This window comes from Salmo salar, chromosome ssa01 (genome assembly GCF_905237065.1).
Source record: "Salmo salar chromosome ssa01, Ssal_v3.1, whole genome shotgun sequence".
NCBI lineage: Eukaryota > Metazoa > Chordata > Actinopteri > Salmoniformes > Salmonidae > Salmo > Salmo salar.
The window spans coordinates 125796773-125814035 of record NC_059442.1 but is presented as its reverse complement, the minus strand read 5'-3'; the positions used below and the strand labels follow the sequence as shown (position 1 = coordinate 125814035).

General features: G+C 43.5%; 1 protein-coding gene across 12 annotated transcripts in view; it reads right to left on the bottom strand.

Moving 5' to 3' along the window:
• Positions 1-487: 487 nt before the first annotated feature.
• LOC106561621 (spermatid perinuclear RNA-binding protein) overlaps positions 488-17263 on the bottom strand; it is a 123390-nt gene continuing 106614 nt past the window's right edge. For 9 of the 12 annotated variants that reach the window (XM_014125805.2, XM_014125775.2, XM_045688338.1 and 6 more), the window contains 4 exons: positions 15872-16021; positions 15509-15650; positions 15297-15344; positions 488-8715 (listed from right to left, as the gene is read on the bottom strand). In XM_014125805.2, coding sequence (XP_013981280.2) covers positions 8621-8715; positions 15297-15344; positions 15509-15650; positions 15872-16021 — 435 coding nt within the window. In that variant the 3' untranslated portion in view covers positions 488-8620. Of the gene's footprint in view, positions 8716-11544; positions 12687-15296; positions 15345-15508; positions 15651-15871; positions 16022-17263 lie in introns of those variants that run through there. The other 3 variants (XM_014125757.2, XM_014125763.2, XM_014125765.2) reach the window with 3 other exon arrangements.

Sequence of the window (17263 nt, the reverse complement as noted above, 5' to 3'; positions counted from 1 at the left end):
ACCTACCTGGCAGTTTGTCATGGAAAGAGCAGATGTTCTTAATGTTTTGTACACTCTGTGTACATCACACTTTTTCTTCAGTCCCCACTATTATTACTTGTGTCAAACTAACTCTGAGACGAGATTCAATCTCTCCGTCTGAGAGAAAAGACAAGCGAGCCCAAGTCTATTCTTCAGCCGTTTCTTTGGACTCTTTAATCGTGACTTGCATCGAACTAGCTGTAAGATATTAAATCTCTACTTCTGATTAAAAAGCCCAGCTAGCCCTCCTTTCTACTCAGCCTTATATACAGACTTTTATACCCTCTTATAATATACTTTTCAGTCCCCACTATCATGACTTCCATCAAATTAGCTGGAAAAAAATACATCTCTGCTTCTGAGGGAAAAGAGACAAGGATATTAAAATACTACACCACACAGCAAATACATTTTTTTTTGTCTGCATTTACTTCATGGTAACAGAAAAGGAGATTGACGCTTTAAAGAAGATTCAGTACTTTTTATTATTTTGTCAAGCATAAATTATGGCAAATACAGTGACAAAGTACATATCACCATGGTGATTTTGCTACTAATAATTTAATACCACAGCTAGAAAAACATCTACTGCTGTCATTTCGAATGAAGCGCCGCTCGCTCAGAGGTTTGTGCACAATCATTACTTCGCATTAGATTACCTTGTTGATAGTAACTTTATAATTCAAATTGATCATTTATTTTTATGCCACATGATCGTAAAATGTGCGAGAGGCACAACTCCCGACAAGTTGGACTGCTTTCTATGGAGTTACTTTTGTGCCAATAAAATGCTAAAACCTTTACTTGATTTTACTGGCACAAATATAACTCCGTAGTCAAAATAATACAACTTAAATGGAAGATTCTATTTACAGAAAGATGAGGGGAGGAGTCCATCACTCAGAAGACGCCAAGCTCAAAAAACGTTATAAATAAGAGAATAATAAATAAAAATGTAAACACAAACCAGGCAGGAAGTGCCCAAATGACTCACACAAGTAGTTTAAAAAAGATTTATAGATGTATACATGTTTATCATATATATTCTGTTTATATATGTGTCTCTACAAAAATGCAAGTACTGTAGCTCTGCTATGGATATACATTCTACTCAATAACAACGGTGTACATTCAAAACCAAAAAGCTTCGATCGACAGTCAGGATATTGGACAACATTGATGGGCCGAGATCCTCGAGAGCGAGCTTGTAACAAGTGATCGGCATTCCACTTGTGACAGACAATCTCCCATACTGTGACCGACTTAACCCTGAACTATGTGCTGCAGCTACTTAGAGCACAGACAGGCGAAGAAAACGTTCAGTTCAGTGATAAAATTTCGCGAACCTCGCTCTCGCTGGGCGTAACCAGATCGGACTCCTATTCCAGAGCTGCTGTAGGCTCGCAAATTGAATTCCCAGTTTTCAAATTGTTCAGAGCTCGAGTCGATCCGTATCATACAAGTTCAGCGCTATAGCGAGATCAAAATGTAAAGGTAATTTCCGATTGAGGCGGCATATGCAGCGGTGCATGCAGTCTCCACGAACATGGGAACGTTCCCGTTAATATGTCAATCGCGCTATAGCGCTGAACTTCAGCGATAGGGATTTAATCGAGTCCCCAGTCTCTCACACAAGTCCCCTTCTCTCTCTCAGTAAAACATTAGAGCTGTAGAAGTTTCCACGTATAAAATAAGTAAACAACTTAAAATAACTATATACACAGCTACAGCCCATTGTTAAGCACCAAGGTACATGGTTATGGGGGGTGGAAGTCATTCCTCTGTAACAAATGGCTCCGTTCCTGTAGTATATCTTCAGTAAAAGCTTGTGGCTTGCACTAAATACAATCGTTGAGCTGGGGTGGTAGAGCCCCATAGGAACCCCCGTCTTACCTTGTGTTTTATTACTGTACTGTGGGTGTGCGTGACAACGATGATGAGGATGGGTATTTTGAGGTGGGCTGGAATAACTCCGGCGTGTGTGTGTGTGTGTTTGTCCGGGGGGCCCTGAGTAGGATTCGGTGGAATATTGCTAATGTGGTTTTGTGCTTGTTGTATCCCATTTCCTATGTCAAGGAGGAGGACCTATCAGGGACAGTTCAGGGGAAGTCGGTAGGGACGAGGTTATATTACCACAATCCATCACACAAATCAAACAATATATAATTCAAAAGAACACAATCGTTATTCATCAACAACCAAGCCACTTAACCATTTTCCTTAATGTCCTAACTCAAAGGCATCGTCATTATGGCAATATATTTCAATCTATTATATATTCTGCCTGGTCTTCTCATCGCCGAGATCTAATATATTATAGGAAATACAGCAATCTGCCCATTGAGAAGCACTAAGTGAGGCAATCTGCTCTCTCCACTACACTACCAGCCAGACATGGGTTCAAATACTATTTGAAATCTTTTAAATATTTGTAATGTTTGCTTTAGCCTGTCTGGAGTGCCAGATGGGCTGGGTTTGCACTTTTGCGATTGAGCTTGCCGGGAGCAATAGAATAATTAAGCTCAGTTTAAGTATTTGAAATTAGGTCAAATAGTATTTGAACCCAGTGTATGCTCCTGATAAGCAGTGAGGTGTTCTACACTCTGGCCCACCTTAGGGAGCAGAGGCATGGATCATTAGCCTGGGAAGAATCCAGGGGGAAATTAAAAGCCAACCAACGCTCAGTGAAGGATGATGTCCAGTAGCCTATTATTTATGTGAGCCATCTGGCCTTAGCATGTCTCAACACAACACACAGCCCTCGGAGAGAGCATGTTGTATTGAAGGGGTAGTTTTTTTGCCACAGGCCACAGGCTTTCCGTCTGTAAAGCCTGAATTTGAATTCAGAAGACAAACACATTAATTCTCAAAAAGGTAAGAAAACAAAGACTGAGATACAAAAAAAAAGATTCTACTTCAATTAAGACTCTCAGCTCTGCTGCTTGCTGGCTGGCTGCTCCGAGCGATGGGATAGGGGAGCCTCTCCAAGCCAGCCCAGCCTGGCAGCACCACCACAAGTGATGCTTGTACCATATGGTGTTCACGCAGTCATGGGACTAAACCCTCTCATCCAAGAACACCAATTGGAATATCCCATTGGTTCTGGGATGGACTATCCCTGCGGGGTTTTTCATTTCCATGTGAAGCTTTGGTTTGAGTGTTACTCTGCATGGGTTATTGTTATACACATTCTCAATGAGAGACTTGTACCAGAAGACTAATCAATAGGAGTGACTTTGGTTTGAGTGTTACTCTGCGTGGGTTATTGTTATACACATTCTCAATGAGAGACTTGTACCAGAAGACTAATCAATAGGAGTGACTTTGGTTTGAGTGTTACTCTGCGTGGGTTATTGTTATACACATTCTCAATGAGAGACTTGTACCAGAAGACTAATCAATAGGAGTGATTGTCTATCATGTAATCAATCGGAGTGATTCATTAATAACAAATTACATTTGTAAAGCGCTTTTCATTATAATAATAATAACAAAAAGTAAAAATAGACACAACTAGACAAAGAACACAGCTGATGCTACAAGGACACCCAAGGAGCACAATTATCAACAGAAAGACTTCCTGAAGAGAAAGGTCTTTAGGTCTAGTTACAGGAGAAGATATACCACCACAGGAAGATTTCAAATACTGGTACACCTGAACACTTCAGATCTGTAAGGGAATTGTGTGTTTGACAACTAGATTATAAACCACAGTAACAAATATGTGGAGATAGTTTAGTTAAGTTTTATATTTTATTTGATGTTCAGACTTTTAAATGTTCTCTACTTCAAATGTGTATAACTCTCAACAACAGCTTACCCATGATATCAGTTAGACTTACCGGGGCCATACTTGCGAACATCAGAAAAAGTTTTAAAAGTTTAAACTTTTTCTCCATCTCAAACTGCACATCAGCCAACTGATCAAACGCTAAACTTTAGCTGTTCTTATCAGATAACCTGGCAGACTTAATCCTCTGCTAACCTGCACAGCTAGCCGTCATTATGTCCCATCTGGTGATACTGATGATTTGTTTTTTTAGGATAACTAACGCAGCAGGCTAGGAGAATGAAGTTAAGAAAAGAGTTAGGTTTAACTACAATGCTACAGTTGTCAACAACGGTTGTCCCCGACTCGACCACTCTAGGTCTACTCCATCTAGACCTTTCTCTTTTCAGGCTCTGATCAGGCCCTACACCCAAACAAGGGCACTGCGTTCATCCACCTCTGGCCTGCTCGCCTCCCTACCTCTGAGGAAGCACAGTTCCCGCTCAGCCCAGTCAAAACTGTTCGCTGCTCTGGCACCCCAATGGTGGAACAAGCTCCCTCACGACGCCAGGACAGCGGAGTCAATCACCACCTTCCGGAGACACCTGAAACCCCACCTCTTTAAGGAATACCTGGGATAGGATAAAGTAATCCTTCTACCCCCCCCTTAAAAGATTTAGATGCACTATTGTAAAGTGGTTGTTCCACTGGATATTATAAGGTGAATGCACCAATTTGTAAGTCGCTCTGGATAAGAGCGTCTGCTAAATGACTTAAATGTAAAATGTAAATGTAAACGGAAACAAACCGTCTGTGGCGACAAAGCATCAGTATCATAACACCGGTTCAAATTCCGTATCAGCCAGTTAAAATCGTTGACGTGGTTGGACGTGATCCAACACTTGTTCACGAAAGCGTCCTTAACGGAAGTAAAACGGCATGTTGTGATAATCAAAGCAACTAAGATAATGTGTGTTTTGAGTGACTGGTCAGATAGCTCTCTGTGTAGACTCCACAACTCCTTGTAAATGTTGCAGATTGTGGCAAGGGTTTGAATCTCACATTAGTCGTCGTCGACAGCTATTTGACAAGTCCAACAGCTCTTTGGACTGTTTGTCTAACGCTAGTAGCCTAGTCAAGGGTGCATCATGCAATTGGCGCTCTACACTTGAGACACACCAAGCAGAACAAAAGTAAACCTTGAATTTGGAGGTTGAAAATATCCTTCTGGTGGCCAAATTGACACATTTTAAGAAATGCCATTGGTTGGTGGATATTAAGTCTAAGAGCTTTGATAGTATGACGCAGAATTTGTTACAGGAAGTAATCACTGTCACATGAAGGTTAGAATAGGGCTAAATGTGCCAGGTTATGTTATGGGAACAGCTAATGTGTAGTGTTTGATCACTTACAACTACACAAGTGTACAAAACATTAAGAACACCTGCTCTTTCCATGACAGACTGACCAGGTGAATCCAGGTGAAAACTGTGATCCCTTATTGATGTCACTTGTTAAATCCACTTCAAGCAGTGTAGGTGAAGGGGAGGAGACAGGTTAAAAAATGATTTTTAAGCCTCGAGACAAATGAGTCATTGATTGTGTATGTGTGCCATTCAGAGGGTGAATGGGCAAGACTAAATATTTAAGTGCCTTTGAATGGGGTATAGTTGTAGGTACCAGACGCACCGGTTTGTGTCAAGAACTGCAACACTGCTGGGTTTTTCACGCTCAGCAGTTTCCCGTGTGTATCAAGAATCGTCCACCACCCAAAGGACATCCAGCCAACCTGACACAACTGTGGGAAACATTGGAGTTAACATAGGCCAGCATCCTTGTGGAACAATTTCGACACCTTATAGAATCCATGTCCTGACGAACTGAAGTCGTGCAACTCAATATTAGGAAGGTGTTCCTAAGGTTTGGTATAGTCAGTGTACCTCAAGCATTTTAATTGGCTGATGTGCATTTTGAGACTGAGAAAAAGTTCACAAGTATGGCCCCACCAGGATTTAAATCCTATAAGTTATTCGTCTTGAAAGTTACACTGAGGCTCAATAGCGTTCCCCCATTATTTAAAAAATGAAATAGAAAGAACAACATTTAAAATGACAAAAACACTGAAGATCAAACTACCATGAAGATAAAGAAGAATCAAAGCATTTCATGTACTTCCTGTAATATTTCAGCCGTTTCCTTCTGACTGCAGTTGTTTAAAAAAAAAAAGGCTGTCGTGTTAAACATCCCAAAAAGTGATGAGGACAAAACATCAGAAGCTCTCACCAACTGAAGCTACATACATAAATACATACAATACCGTATGTTGGTGAAAAGATTTGACCCACCCAATCAGTGCTATTAAAGCTATGCTTCAATCTTTTGGGACATTCAAATATGATCATTCCCTTTTTGGATGTGTATTGTGCCAGTTGTCAGATCACGAAGTTATGGATATGTTTGTATCAGCCTAGCGCATCTATTTGAAAAACACAAAAGTGATATTGCAGAATGTACTAGCAAAATGTTGATTTTGGGGTTGATTTAACATTCTTAGCAGCTTTCATATAAATAAGCTTTAAAAAAAAAACATTCATTAACCTTATCTTATCCTGTACTTTGTGATCCATCCATCTGGATACAGGACGGTTGTAGTGACTCATCCTGATATTGGATGTCCACTTATTCAAGACCAGATAAAATGGCCTTGATGCTGGGTTGGTAATCTTGCTAGGCACTGTAGTTTACTTTACCACCATACACTAATTTAACCACACACAAACTCATATAATACCAACTACAGCTTACTATGGTTTCACCTTATCAGTTAGATATAGCATACTGTATGCTATATGTAGTATATTATACTATATCGTATATAAATAGGTATACTAGAGAGGGTAAAGTGGGGGTTATGAAACGACTGGGTCCTGTCTGTCTTTCTACAGTAGAGCTATAATGTGTATAATGTTGGACTATCCATTTAATTAGATGTAGCTATTCATGAGTGTTCCATGGTGATGAGGCTGGTTGGTCTGCGACTGTGTTGACAGATGCAGCAGTAAGCCCTGTGTGTTGGACTGTTCCATGGTGATGAGGCTGGTTGGTCTGCGACTGTGTTGACAGATGCAGCAGTAAGCCCTGTGTGTTGGACTGTTCCATGGTGATGAGGCTGGTTGGTCTGTGACTGTGTTGACAGATGCAGCAGTAAGCCCTGTGTGTTGGACTGTCCGAGTAGCATGCTTTTACTTAGTTCACGCTCGGTTTGTGCAACTGATGCATAATATATTTGACACATTGGTTGTGATACAAAATACAATTTTCATGAGTTTGCCTGCACATTGTACAACAGTTGTGCAAACGGGATTGTGAACTAAGCCCTTCGTGCAGCAGTGGAGCGACGGAGGGGCGACAGATGTGTGCATGGGGGGGGGGGGGCGAACAGGTGGTGGTGCAGTCACAGGGCCACCCACCACCTCTACAAGCTAACAAACCTGTGAACTGTGCTTTTGGTCCCACGTTATGCTGTAGGCCAGAGAGAGAGAGAGGACTGTGGCTGGTCCTCTGAGTAATGTAGTCCTGTGAGGAGGTTTCAGTGTTCGAATACTCTAGTTGTCCAACAGACCCCCAGGTTATTATAAAAATAGCGTGTATGCACGTAGAGTACCGATACAGCAGTACAGTACAGGGTGTACGCCACAGGAGGTTGGTGGCCCCTTAATTGGGGAGGATGGGCTTGGGGTAAGGACTGGAGAGGAATCGGTATCAAATACATCGAACACATGGTTTCCATGTGTTTGACGCCATTCCGTTCGCGCCGTTCCAGCCATTATTATGCCCCCCCAGCAACCCCCACTGGTGTACGCCTGTTAGCAGTGGAGCAATGAGAAATGTTCCACTGAGTAGAGAAGTGTGCTTTCTGACCGGAAGTCAACAGGAAAGTAATGTGTGCTGTCACATAGGAAGTGTGTGTGTGTGTGTGTGTGTGTGTCAGAGAGGGCGGTAGGGTTGCTAGGTTGAGTGAGCGAGCGAATCTCGACTGACCAGGGCTGTGCTAGCGAGCCGTAGACCAGAGAGACTTGAGCATGTCCAGAAAGGCTCAGATGAGAAGACATCGGGGTAAAAGAAAAGGAAGCATCACTACACTAGTCTATTAGCACAGGTTAATTAAGAAACAAGTTTCATATTGCATTGTCCTAGCACTAGAGTAGAGTAAATTGCTTAGTGTATATAAAACTGGAAGAAGAAGAAAGCTATATTGTGGGATTATAATTACATTTCACTTTGTAATTCTAAAATAATTTATACCAACAATAAGTATATCATATTTACACACACGTACATCCTAAATAGTTTCAGCACATGTAATATATATTTCTAGAAACACATACCATACACATATATGCATATATTCCATGGTATAGCCACACATACACACAGTGAATATACAATTGAAATGACATATTGCAATGCTGTGTTTGGGTAAGACTCAATTGAACATTCACGTCATCATCTCAAGTAAGCTTGAAGCCAAAAAGTTCAGGTGTAGTATTGCTATATAAGAAAGAGACCAAAAGACCAAGGTACTCAGCCTTCAGTTTTGATGCAGCTGAGAGTCAAAAAAGTCAAATCAAGTATTGCTTTTTTTTTTAGGTTTGTTTCCTTTGATTTGGGTAGTAAGGAGACAGAACAGAGTGAGAGGAGTTCGGTTTGACCGCTCGCTGGCTCTGTACCGTACGGTGGGAGACGGACAGACAGCCTGCTGGGTCAAAGGTCAAGCTCCTTAGCGGGACTGTAGGTACGACAGTTTAGAAGCCACACAACCTGATGGTTCTAGAAGTCAGAGAAGAGATCTTGAGGACCCAAATGAATAATAAATGGTGCGATGGTCCGAGGCTGGTAAAAAGGATTGTCAATGAAAAGACCACCTACAGTGAGGAGAAGAGCAGAGAGAGATAATTACTGTGGGACCCTGTAGGAGGCAGCATGACTTCCTCTCTCCATAGGTTGCTATCTCTGCTCTGTCTGGCTGTACTGTACGTGGGGTTTTCATTGCACTGCGGCGGATCAGGTTAATAAAGACATCAACAACTTAAGTTGCAATGGTTACCACTTTCCGACAAAATCAATCCAACCAAAACTTTAAAGGATAAGGAAACTATTGAAAATAAAAAATAAAACTTTGAAGCTCATTTATTTCAGATACGACAGCAGAGATATGTGATAAGACGTATAAACTTTAAAGTTTTTTTTTTTTAAGACACAAACGTGGTTAGTACATAACTCTGACAAATCAAATCAAATGTTGTGATTTTGGAGAGAGTATAGTACAATGCCATCGCGAAGAGAGAGGGAGAGCCCATGGGATCGGAAGGGAGGGAGAGGGTTTGGGATCAGGCACATTATGGGCTTCCCCTGGCTATCACCGAGGTAGGTCTCCCCTGCTCAACCAACCATGGGACAGGACACTGGGACCTCTGGCCTATGGCTGCGCCTCATAGCGGTAACCATGGAGACGGCTGTCCTAAGTGTACGGTATCCCAGGGGGCTTTTCTCTCGATGGCGATGGTGACCACGTCCTCCCAGCCACGGGCCAGCACAGACACACAACCACCTCTGATTGACCCAGATATCTCCATATAAGATATGTTTAGGAGTAAATATAATAGAACTTTTATGGTTTAACAGAAAATATCTTTTAGGGTAAAAAATATAGATGAAAGAGAATAATAATATGGTCACTGAATTCCAACTTGGACCTCACTGTTCGTACAGAACAGTATGTGGACAGTTGTGCAGTGAGCCATCAGGCTAAATAGAGCAGGAAGGTAAGGTAATCATGCCATGGCAGCGTTGTGACAGAGGTAGCTTGTGCTTTGTGCTGGCCCCATGGGAGAGGACTGAGTGGACTGCTGAGTCACACTGACACACTCACCAGTAAAACCAATAATAACATAAAACCAAACAACCACAGAAATGAACCAGGAAAATTAGGTAGACAATCTCCATGGGTTGGATAGGGTCCCTTGTTGCTGCTTTCGATTCTCCAGAGTGTAGCTGTGTTTCTGTGTTTCCATGTGTTCTGTGCTGTAGGTGTATTCGATAGAACTCGGGGGGGGGGGAACCAGCCAACTAAGCAGCCATATCAGATTGCTGTGCGAACTGTGGATGGAGGTCACGGGTTGGGGTCGGGAACCAAATGTGCAATGAGTGAGTGAGTGAGGGTTGTGAGGGGTCAGACTCAGGGTGCAGTACATGTGCATATATACGCAGGACAAGACAAGTGATACCATCAGGACATCGCTGCAAGCATGACCAGGGTCGAGGTCAATTCCATTTCAATTCAGCAAGTTCAGGACTTAAACTGAAATGAAATGAACATTTTCCCTGAATTGACTGAATTGAAATGGAATGAAGTGACAGCAGTGGGTTTGAGCTTCTATTTATTAGAACATCTAATATGAATGTTATTTACTGCTATTGCTACTGTACTAGCTCTGCAAACTGGACTATTACTGTATAGCCTCTGGTACACCACCACCATGTTCCCCTACACTACACTCTACTTCCTATTCATAACAACAGCATTTCCCGTTTCCTGTCAAGGCCATGCAACTTCCTGTTCACATCAGGAAATAGCTTCAAATAGCTTCTCTAGCCGCTATGTAAGCCAAACAGAGGGTGCTACAGTGCAGTAGGGTCATTAGACTATACTGTACTGTTACTGTACCTCGTTTCAGTTACGACACCAGGCAGTGCTCAGCTTGTTGTAGAAGATAAAGGTTTTATTTGTCCACAAATAGTTTCATTATTATTCCTATACATCCTTCACACAGCTCAGGTTTACAGAGAATGTGTTGTCTATGTCAAATTGCAGGGCCTAAATCCTTCCTACAGAAGAACAAGAACAACAAATAACAAAAAAAGGCTGATATACAGTGCATTCGGAAAGTATTCAGACCCCCTTGACTTTTTCCACATTTCGTTTACGTTACAGGCTTATTCAAAAAATAGATTTTTTTCCCCCTCATCAATCTACACACAATACAGCATGATGACAAAGCAAAAACAGGTTTTTAGAATTTTTTGCAAATGTATTAAAAATAAAGAACAAAAATACATTACTTAAGTAATTATTCAGACCGTTTGCTATGAGACTCGAAATTGAGCTCAGGTGCATCCTGTTTCCATTGATCATCCTTGAGATGTTCCTACAACTTGACATTTACATAAGACCCTTTACTCAGTATTTTGTTGAAGCAGCTTTGGCAGACATTTACAGCCTCGAGTCTTCTTGGGTATTACGCTACAAGCTTGGCACACCTGAATTTGGGGAGTTACTCCCATTCTTTTCTGCAGATCCTCTCAAGCTCTGTCAGGTTGGATGGGGAGTGGACACGCATAGCTATTTTCAGGTCTCTCCAGAGATGTTCGATCGGGTTCAAGTCCGGGCTCTGGCTGGGCCACTCAAGGACATTCAGAGACTTGCGTCGAAGCCACTCCTGCGTTATCTTGGCTGTGTGCTTAGGGTTGTTGTCCTGTTGGAAGGTGAACCTTCGCCCCAGTCTGAGGTCCCGAGCGCTCTGGAGCAGGTTTTCATCAAGGATCTCTCTGTACTTTGCTCTGTTCATCTTTCCCTCGATCCCACCTAGTCTCCCAGTCCCTGTCGCTGAAAAACATCCCCACAGCATGATGCTACCACCACCATGCTTCACCGTTGGGATGGTGCCAGGTTTCCTCCAGACGTGACGATTGGCATTCAGGGAAAAGAGTTCAATCTTGGTTTCATTAGACCAGAGAATCTTGTTTCCGATGGTCTGAGAGTCTTTAGGTGCCTTTTGGCAAACTCCAAGCGGGCTGTCACATGCCTTTTACAGAGGAGTGGCTTATGTCTGGCCACTCTACCATAAAGGCCTGATTTGTGGAGTGCTGCAGAGATGGTTGTCTCCATAGAGGAACTCTAGAGCTCTGTCAGAGTGACCATTGGGTTCTTCCACCTCCATTTCGATTGCTCAGGAAGAGTCTTGGTGGTTTCAAACTTCTTACATTTAAGAATGATGGAGGCCACTGTTTCTTGGGGCCCTTCAATGCTGCATAAATGTTTTGGTACCCCTTCCCCAGATCTGTGCCTCAACACAATCCTGTCTCAGAGCTCTATAGAGAATTCCTTCGACCTCATGGCTTGGTTTTTGCACTGACATGCACTGTCAACTGAGAGACTTTATATAGACAGGTGTGTGCCTTTCCAAATCATGTCCAATCAATTGAATTTACCACAGTTGTACTCCAATCAAGTTGTAGAAACATCTCAAGGATTATGAATGGAAACACGATGCATCTGAGCTCCATTTCGAGTCTCATAGCAAAGGGTCTGAAAACGTATGTAAATAAGGTATTTCTGTTTTATTTTTGTAAAAGATTTGCAAAAGAAATGACTGGCCTGTTTTCGCTTTTTATTGTAGATTGATGAGAGGGAAAAAAATATTTAATCAATTTTAGAATAAGGCTGTAACGTAACAAAGTGCGGAAAAAGTCAAGGGATCTGAATACTTTCCGAAAGCACTGTACTGTAATTTAGACTCAAAAGAATGATGCAACAATTCACAGTACAAATCCTTCAAGTTTTTCCTTTTTTTTAAGAACTTAAACCTGCAGGTTTTTTTAATCAGTAAAAGTTGGAAACAGTAAAAAAGAAATATTAAATGACAAATCATGCTGAAGTCCTTTAGTTCAGTTCCCCCCTCGATATGTTGAAAAAAAACAAAAAGACTCAGATTCCCTTCTAAAAAAATAAGGTGGGGTGTTTTGGTGTCCCTGTGCTAAAAGAAGGAGTAGTGGGGGATGGGGTAGGCAGGCATTTTCATGACAGGCAACAGAAGCATTCTCTTGGGGGAGAAACCTAGAGAGGAGACATGAAAAGAGCACTCCACATGAGTCCACGACAGGGCAAAACAAAAATGCACGCTTCTGTCCTGTGTCATGATCTTCTACTGTGCCTAGAGTCTAGGCCACAGAACTAGAATGATTAGAATTCCAGGTTAGACATTTTGTGTGCACCAATGAGTTCATCAGTCCAAATGCTATTGTGAGAACAGAGGGTTTGTTCCATTCATTCTAGTTCTATAGTCTAGGCCTAGATAGTCCCTGTGTGCAGAGCTACAGTAGAACCCAGAGAGAGGGACGATTGTTAAAGACGAAGTGAGTGAGTGAGTGAGTGAGTGAGGGAAGGAAGGAAGGAAGGAAGGAAGGAAGGAAGGAAGGAAGGAAGGAAGGAAGGAAGGAAGGAAGGAAGGAAGGAAGGAAGGAAGGAAGGAAGGAAGGAAGGAAGGAAGGAAGGAAGGAAGGAAGGAAGGAAGGAAGGAAGGAAGGCCAAAGTCAATGGTGGTGTACAATGCAAGGCTATGGTTGGTTGGCTGGTTTGTTTCTTTGTCTAATTGTTTACAGGTACTGTATAATGGAGTGGATATTCTTGTGGTCTGGGCTGAGGTTTGTGTGGTTTGTGGCTGCGATCATAGATAGACAAGAGGTCATAGTGGTGTGTCCTTGAGTGTGTGTGTTGTTTCGTGTGTTTCTCACGGTCTTGAACCCATACAGAAATCCCAAAGCAGCAACAGGAGGCTGAGCGCCACACAGCAGTGAGCGTCAGACAGAACGATAGATAAAGAGAGAGATGACTGTAGTTGAGGAGGATTAACCAGCATGCAACATCATCTCAGAAGCACTGGAGGGGACTGGACACGACATGTAATCTGATCTCACAACAGCCAAATACCATGATAGTGCCACATGACATGACTGGGTGGTAGGCACTAAAAGCAACACTCTTTATGTACCAGGCAGAGACCCAGGCAGGGCCACTGGGGTTAGCTAAGCAAACAACACTACTAGCCTGGGACCAGATCTGATCGTGTTGTCTTGCCAACTCCTATTGTCACAAAGACCACAGGAGGTGGCAAGACAGCACAAAAAGATCTGGGACCAGGCTACAGCACTCAACACCAAGGTCCGTATTCAAAAAGCATCTCAGAGTAGGAGTACTGATCTAGGATCAGGTGCCTCCTGTCCATATAGTCTTAGTCAAACTGATCCTGTATCCTACTCTGAGACTCTTGGAGAATACAGGTCCCAGTGCTAGGCTCTCTGGGGTCTACTTCTAGAACGTGTTGTGCCTGCCCAGCCCTGTAGCCAGAACAGTCTCCCCCTGCACATAAGACTCGTTCAAAGCCCCCAGAAACAGGCTACTCTCTCTGTGATGGAGAGAATGGGCTCCCAATGCCACACAACGCACAAGGACCAGTCTGTTTTCAGTTTAGGGTGTGTGTGATGAAGAGATGGAGAGAGAGAGAGAAAGAGAGAGGAAGGAAGGAAGGAAGGAAGGAAGGAAGGAAGGAAGGAAGGAAGGAAGGAAGGAAGGAAGGAAGGAAGGAAGGAAGGAAGGAAGGAAGGAAGGAAGGAAGGAAGGAAGGAAAAGAGCAAGAGCAAGAGCAATAGAGAGAGGCAGAGAGAGACTGAGTGTGTATACATTTGCAAACAAGATCGTACGTTTTTTGAGTGCGTATTTATGCTTGGATTTGTGAGTGTATAAATCTGTAAGACAAAGTGGTTGTGTGATTGAGCATCTTGAGTGTTGCTGACCTCAAAGCGCTCGGTGCTGTATTGAGTTACGCTGATTGTGCGAGAGCAGAGCAGAGCATCCTGAATTTGATCTAGTTATGTAGACTATGGTAGAATCTCAAACCTTCCAGAGCTCTAAGACAACTCTACCTGCTGTCTGGCAGAGACTGAGAAGGCCACAGACGACCGACCTGCCAGTCTAGCCAGAGGAAAAGTGGGGAAGCCACGCTATGTTCTCACTGAATTAAACAGTCACACTGTGAATGTTTAGCTGCATGTTTAGAAAGATATAGTAGGGGTCTGAAATAGTTTGGGCTGGAAGGTGGTGAGAGTGTGTGTGTGTGTGTGTGTGTGTGTGTGTGTGTGTGTGTGTGTGTGTGTGTGTGTGTGTGTGTGTGTGTGTGTGTGTGTGTGTGTGTGTATAACCCATATAGCCTGTCCCTGTGTGTGTTGGCGGCATTGGTCCCTGCCTGCCTGGGCTGCTTTGAATGGCGTATCTGTTAGCGTAGCTGTGGGAAGAGATATAGCATGGCTACAATAAGGAGAGGAGAGAGATGTCCAGAGAGTCAGGAAGGGGGAGCAGGCAGACTGACGGATAGACAGACTGACGGAGGGGCGGGCAGAACGAGCAGCAGTCTGGACACTCAGGCGGGCGAAGAAGCTCAGCAAGGCTTGCTCCAACCACAGTAAGAACCAAAAGGTTATGATCCGTTCCAGTTTGACTTTCTTTAGCTTTTTAGATTGAACCAATTTCTTACGTTTCAATTTCGACCACTACGTGTAACTCTGATTCAATGGCACTATCGTTTTCCAGAAGGGCCTCTCCAACAGCAGGGAGGAATAGTAAGGTAGGGCAGGTGTTAACTCTTTATCCTCTGAGAGAGCGATGACTTACCGTAGGCTGGGGCGGCTGCAGCGCTGTATCCATATGGAGTCCCGAAGCCTGTCAGACATGTTAAAGCCACGTGGACTGTTAGGATCGTTGGGTAACTGGACATACTGCTAATATAAATGCATGCATGCACTCAACCTATAAACGACTAGAGTTTTGTCAGGGAAACGGACAGGACAGGCACACAAAACACCCCCACACTTTTACATACTTACATGTACCTGGTATCTGTGTGTATCCTGGTGCGGCAGCGCTGACGAAGGCTCCTCTGGTTAGGGCTGCCGCTCTACCTCTCCCTCTGGCCACCTGGGCTGCTACTGCTGAGGCTGCAGCTGCTGCAGCTAGGGCTCCTTTAGTCTACACAGACACAGAGACAGTAGAGTATTGACGACTGATCAAACAGGCGGTGCGGATAGTTGATGAGACTCTGTATCAGGTTGTGAAAGGACGAGAGGAAGTCCTGATAATTGATCAGACTTTCTTCTAAAAGAGGATTGATATTGCTAACAGAAGACTCAGACTCCCGGGCAACAGAATGTACTGATAGCTGATCAGAGGAGACAGTATTGGTAACACACGGCATGTTGTGGGATGATCTTCTTCTTCTTGTTGTTGGCAGCGGCGTTGGGACCAGAGAAGAGTTTCTCTAGAGCAGCCAACGCAGCCGAAGCCTTCGCTACCTTCTTATTAGGCCCCGCCCCGCGGAACTTCTGACTATCCACCTCCACCTGGAGAGAGACACACACACACACACACACACACACACACACACACACACACACACACTTAAGTAAGAATGCATTGATATCTGTTGAGTGGCTTGATAAGGATATCCTGTATGTCTGGAGGTATTATATTCATACTGCCGACCAGCCAGAGGATCTTATTCATGGGTTGCACATCCGTCACTCGATCGCATCGTTGCCATTACTATCACCGTTCTACAGACAGCGCAGCATATTGATATCTGACTGATGGTTAATGCCAGATATTTCTGAACGGGGGCTAATGACTTTTTAGTCCGATTTCCACTACAGGGAAATACGGGAAATACGATGACATTGGCAAAGTAGACAAATAATTAGTACAGAACAACTTTGTCATCGTTAGAATGTCGTCAAGTTTACTTTAGAGAGGCAATGTTGCCAAGAGCTAGCAAAGTTTGTCAAAAATAGCTAGTAATGCTAGCTATAAAAATTTTTTGGTGCTCTCCCCTCAATCTTAGCTAGCTAGCTAAAGTTACAGTGAAAGTCAATCTAGAGATATCACAATGATGACAAAAGCTTGTCCTACTAATGATTTTCCTCCTTTTGATGTGTCATCGTGTTTTCAAGCCACAGAAATACACTTTAGACAAAATCTTCATCAGCACCCATTGAGACTGCATTGAGTAGAATGTTCAGCTGGGCATCAGTCCTAAAACCAACATTCAAAAACAATATTGTCACGAAACGTGCAACACATGAATAGCTCCGACCCACCACTACATGTCAAGTGTGACAGACTTGACCTGCTCACATCGATGTGAATCTATCAGTGAGTGGCTGAGGCGTGACAGAAAACAACACGGCCAACGGCCCTGGTGGGATGAATGGATAGGACGACACGGCCAACGGCCCTGGTGGGATGAATGGATAGGACGACACGGCCAACGGCCCTGGTGGGATGAATGGATAGGACGACACGGCCAACGGCCCTGGTGGGATGAATGGATAGGACGACACGGCCAACGGCCCTGGTGGGATGAATGGATAGGACGACACGGCCAACGGCCCTGGTGGGATGAACGGATAGGACGACACGGCCAACGGCCCTGGTGGGATGAACGAATAGGACGACACGGTACTGTTCTGGGGGAGACTGATGGAGTGATGTAGTGTGTCAGATGAGCTTTCCAGTCAGTGTGCACCAACCTTGGTCCATTGAGTTGCATCGAAGTCCATTGCGAGTCAGTGTGTGTGTGTGTGTGT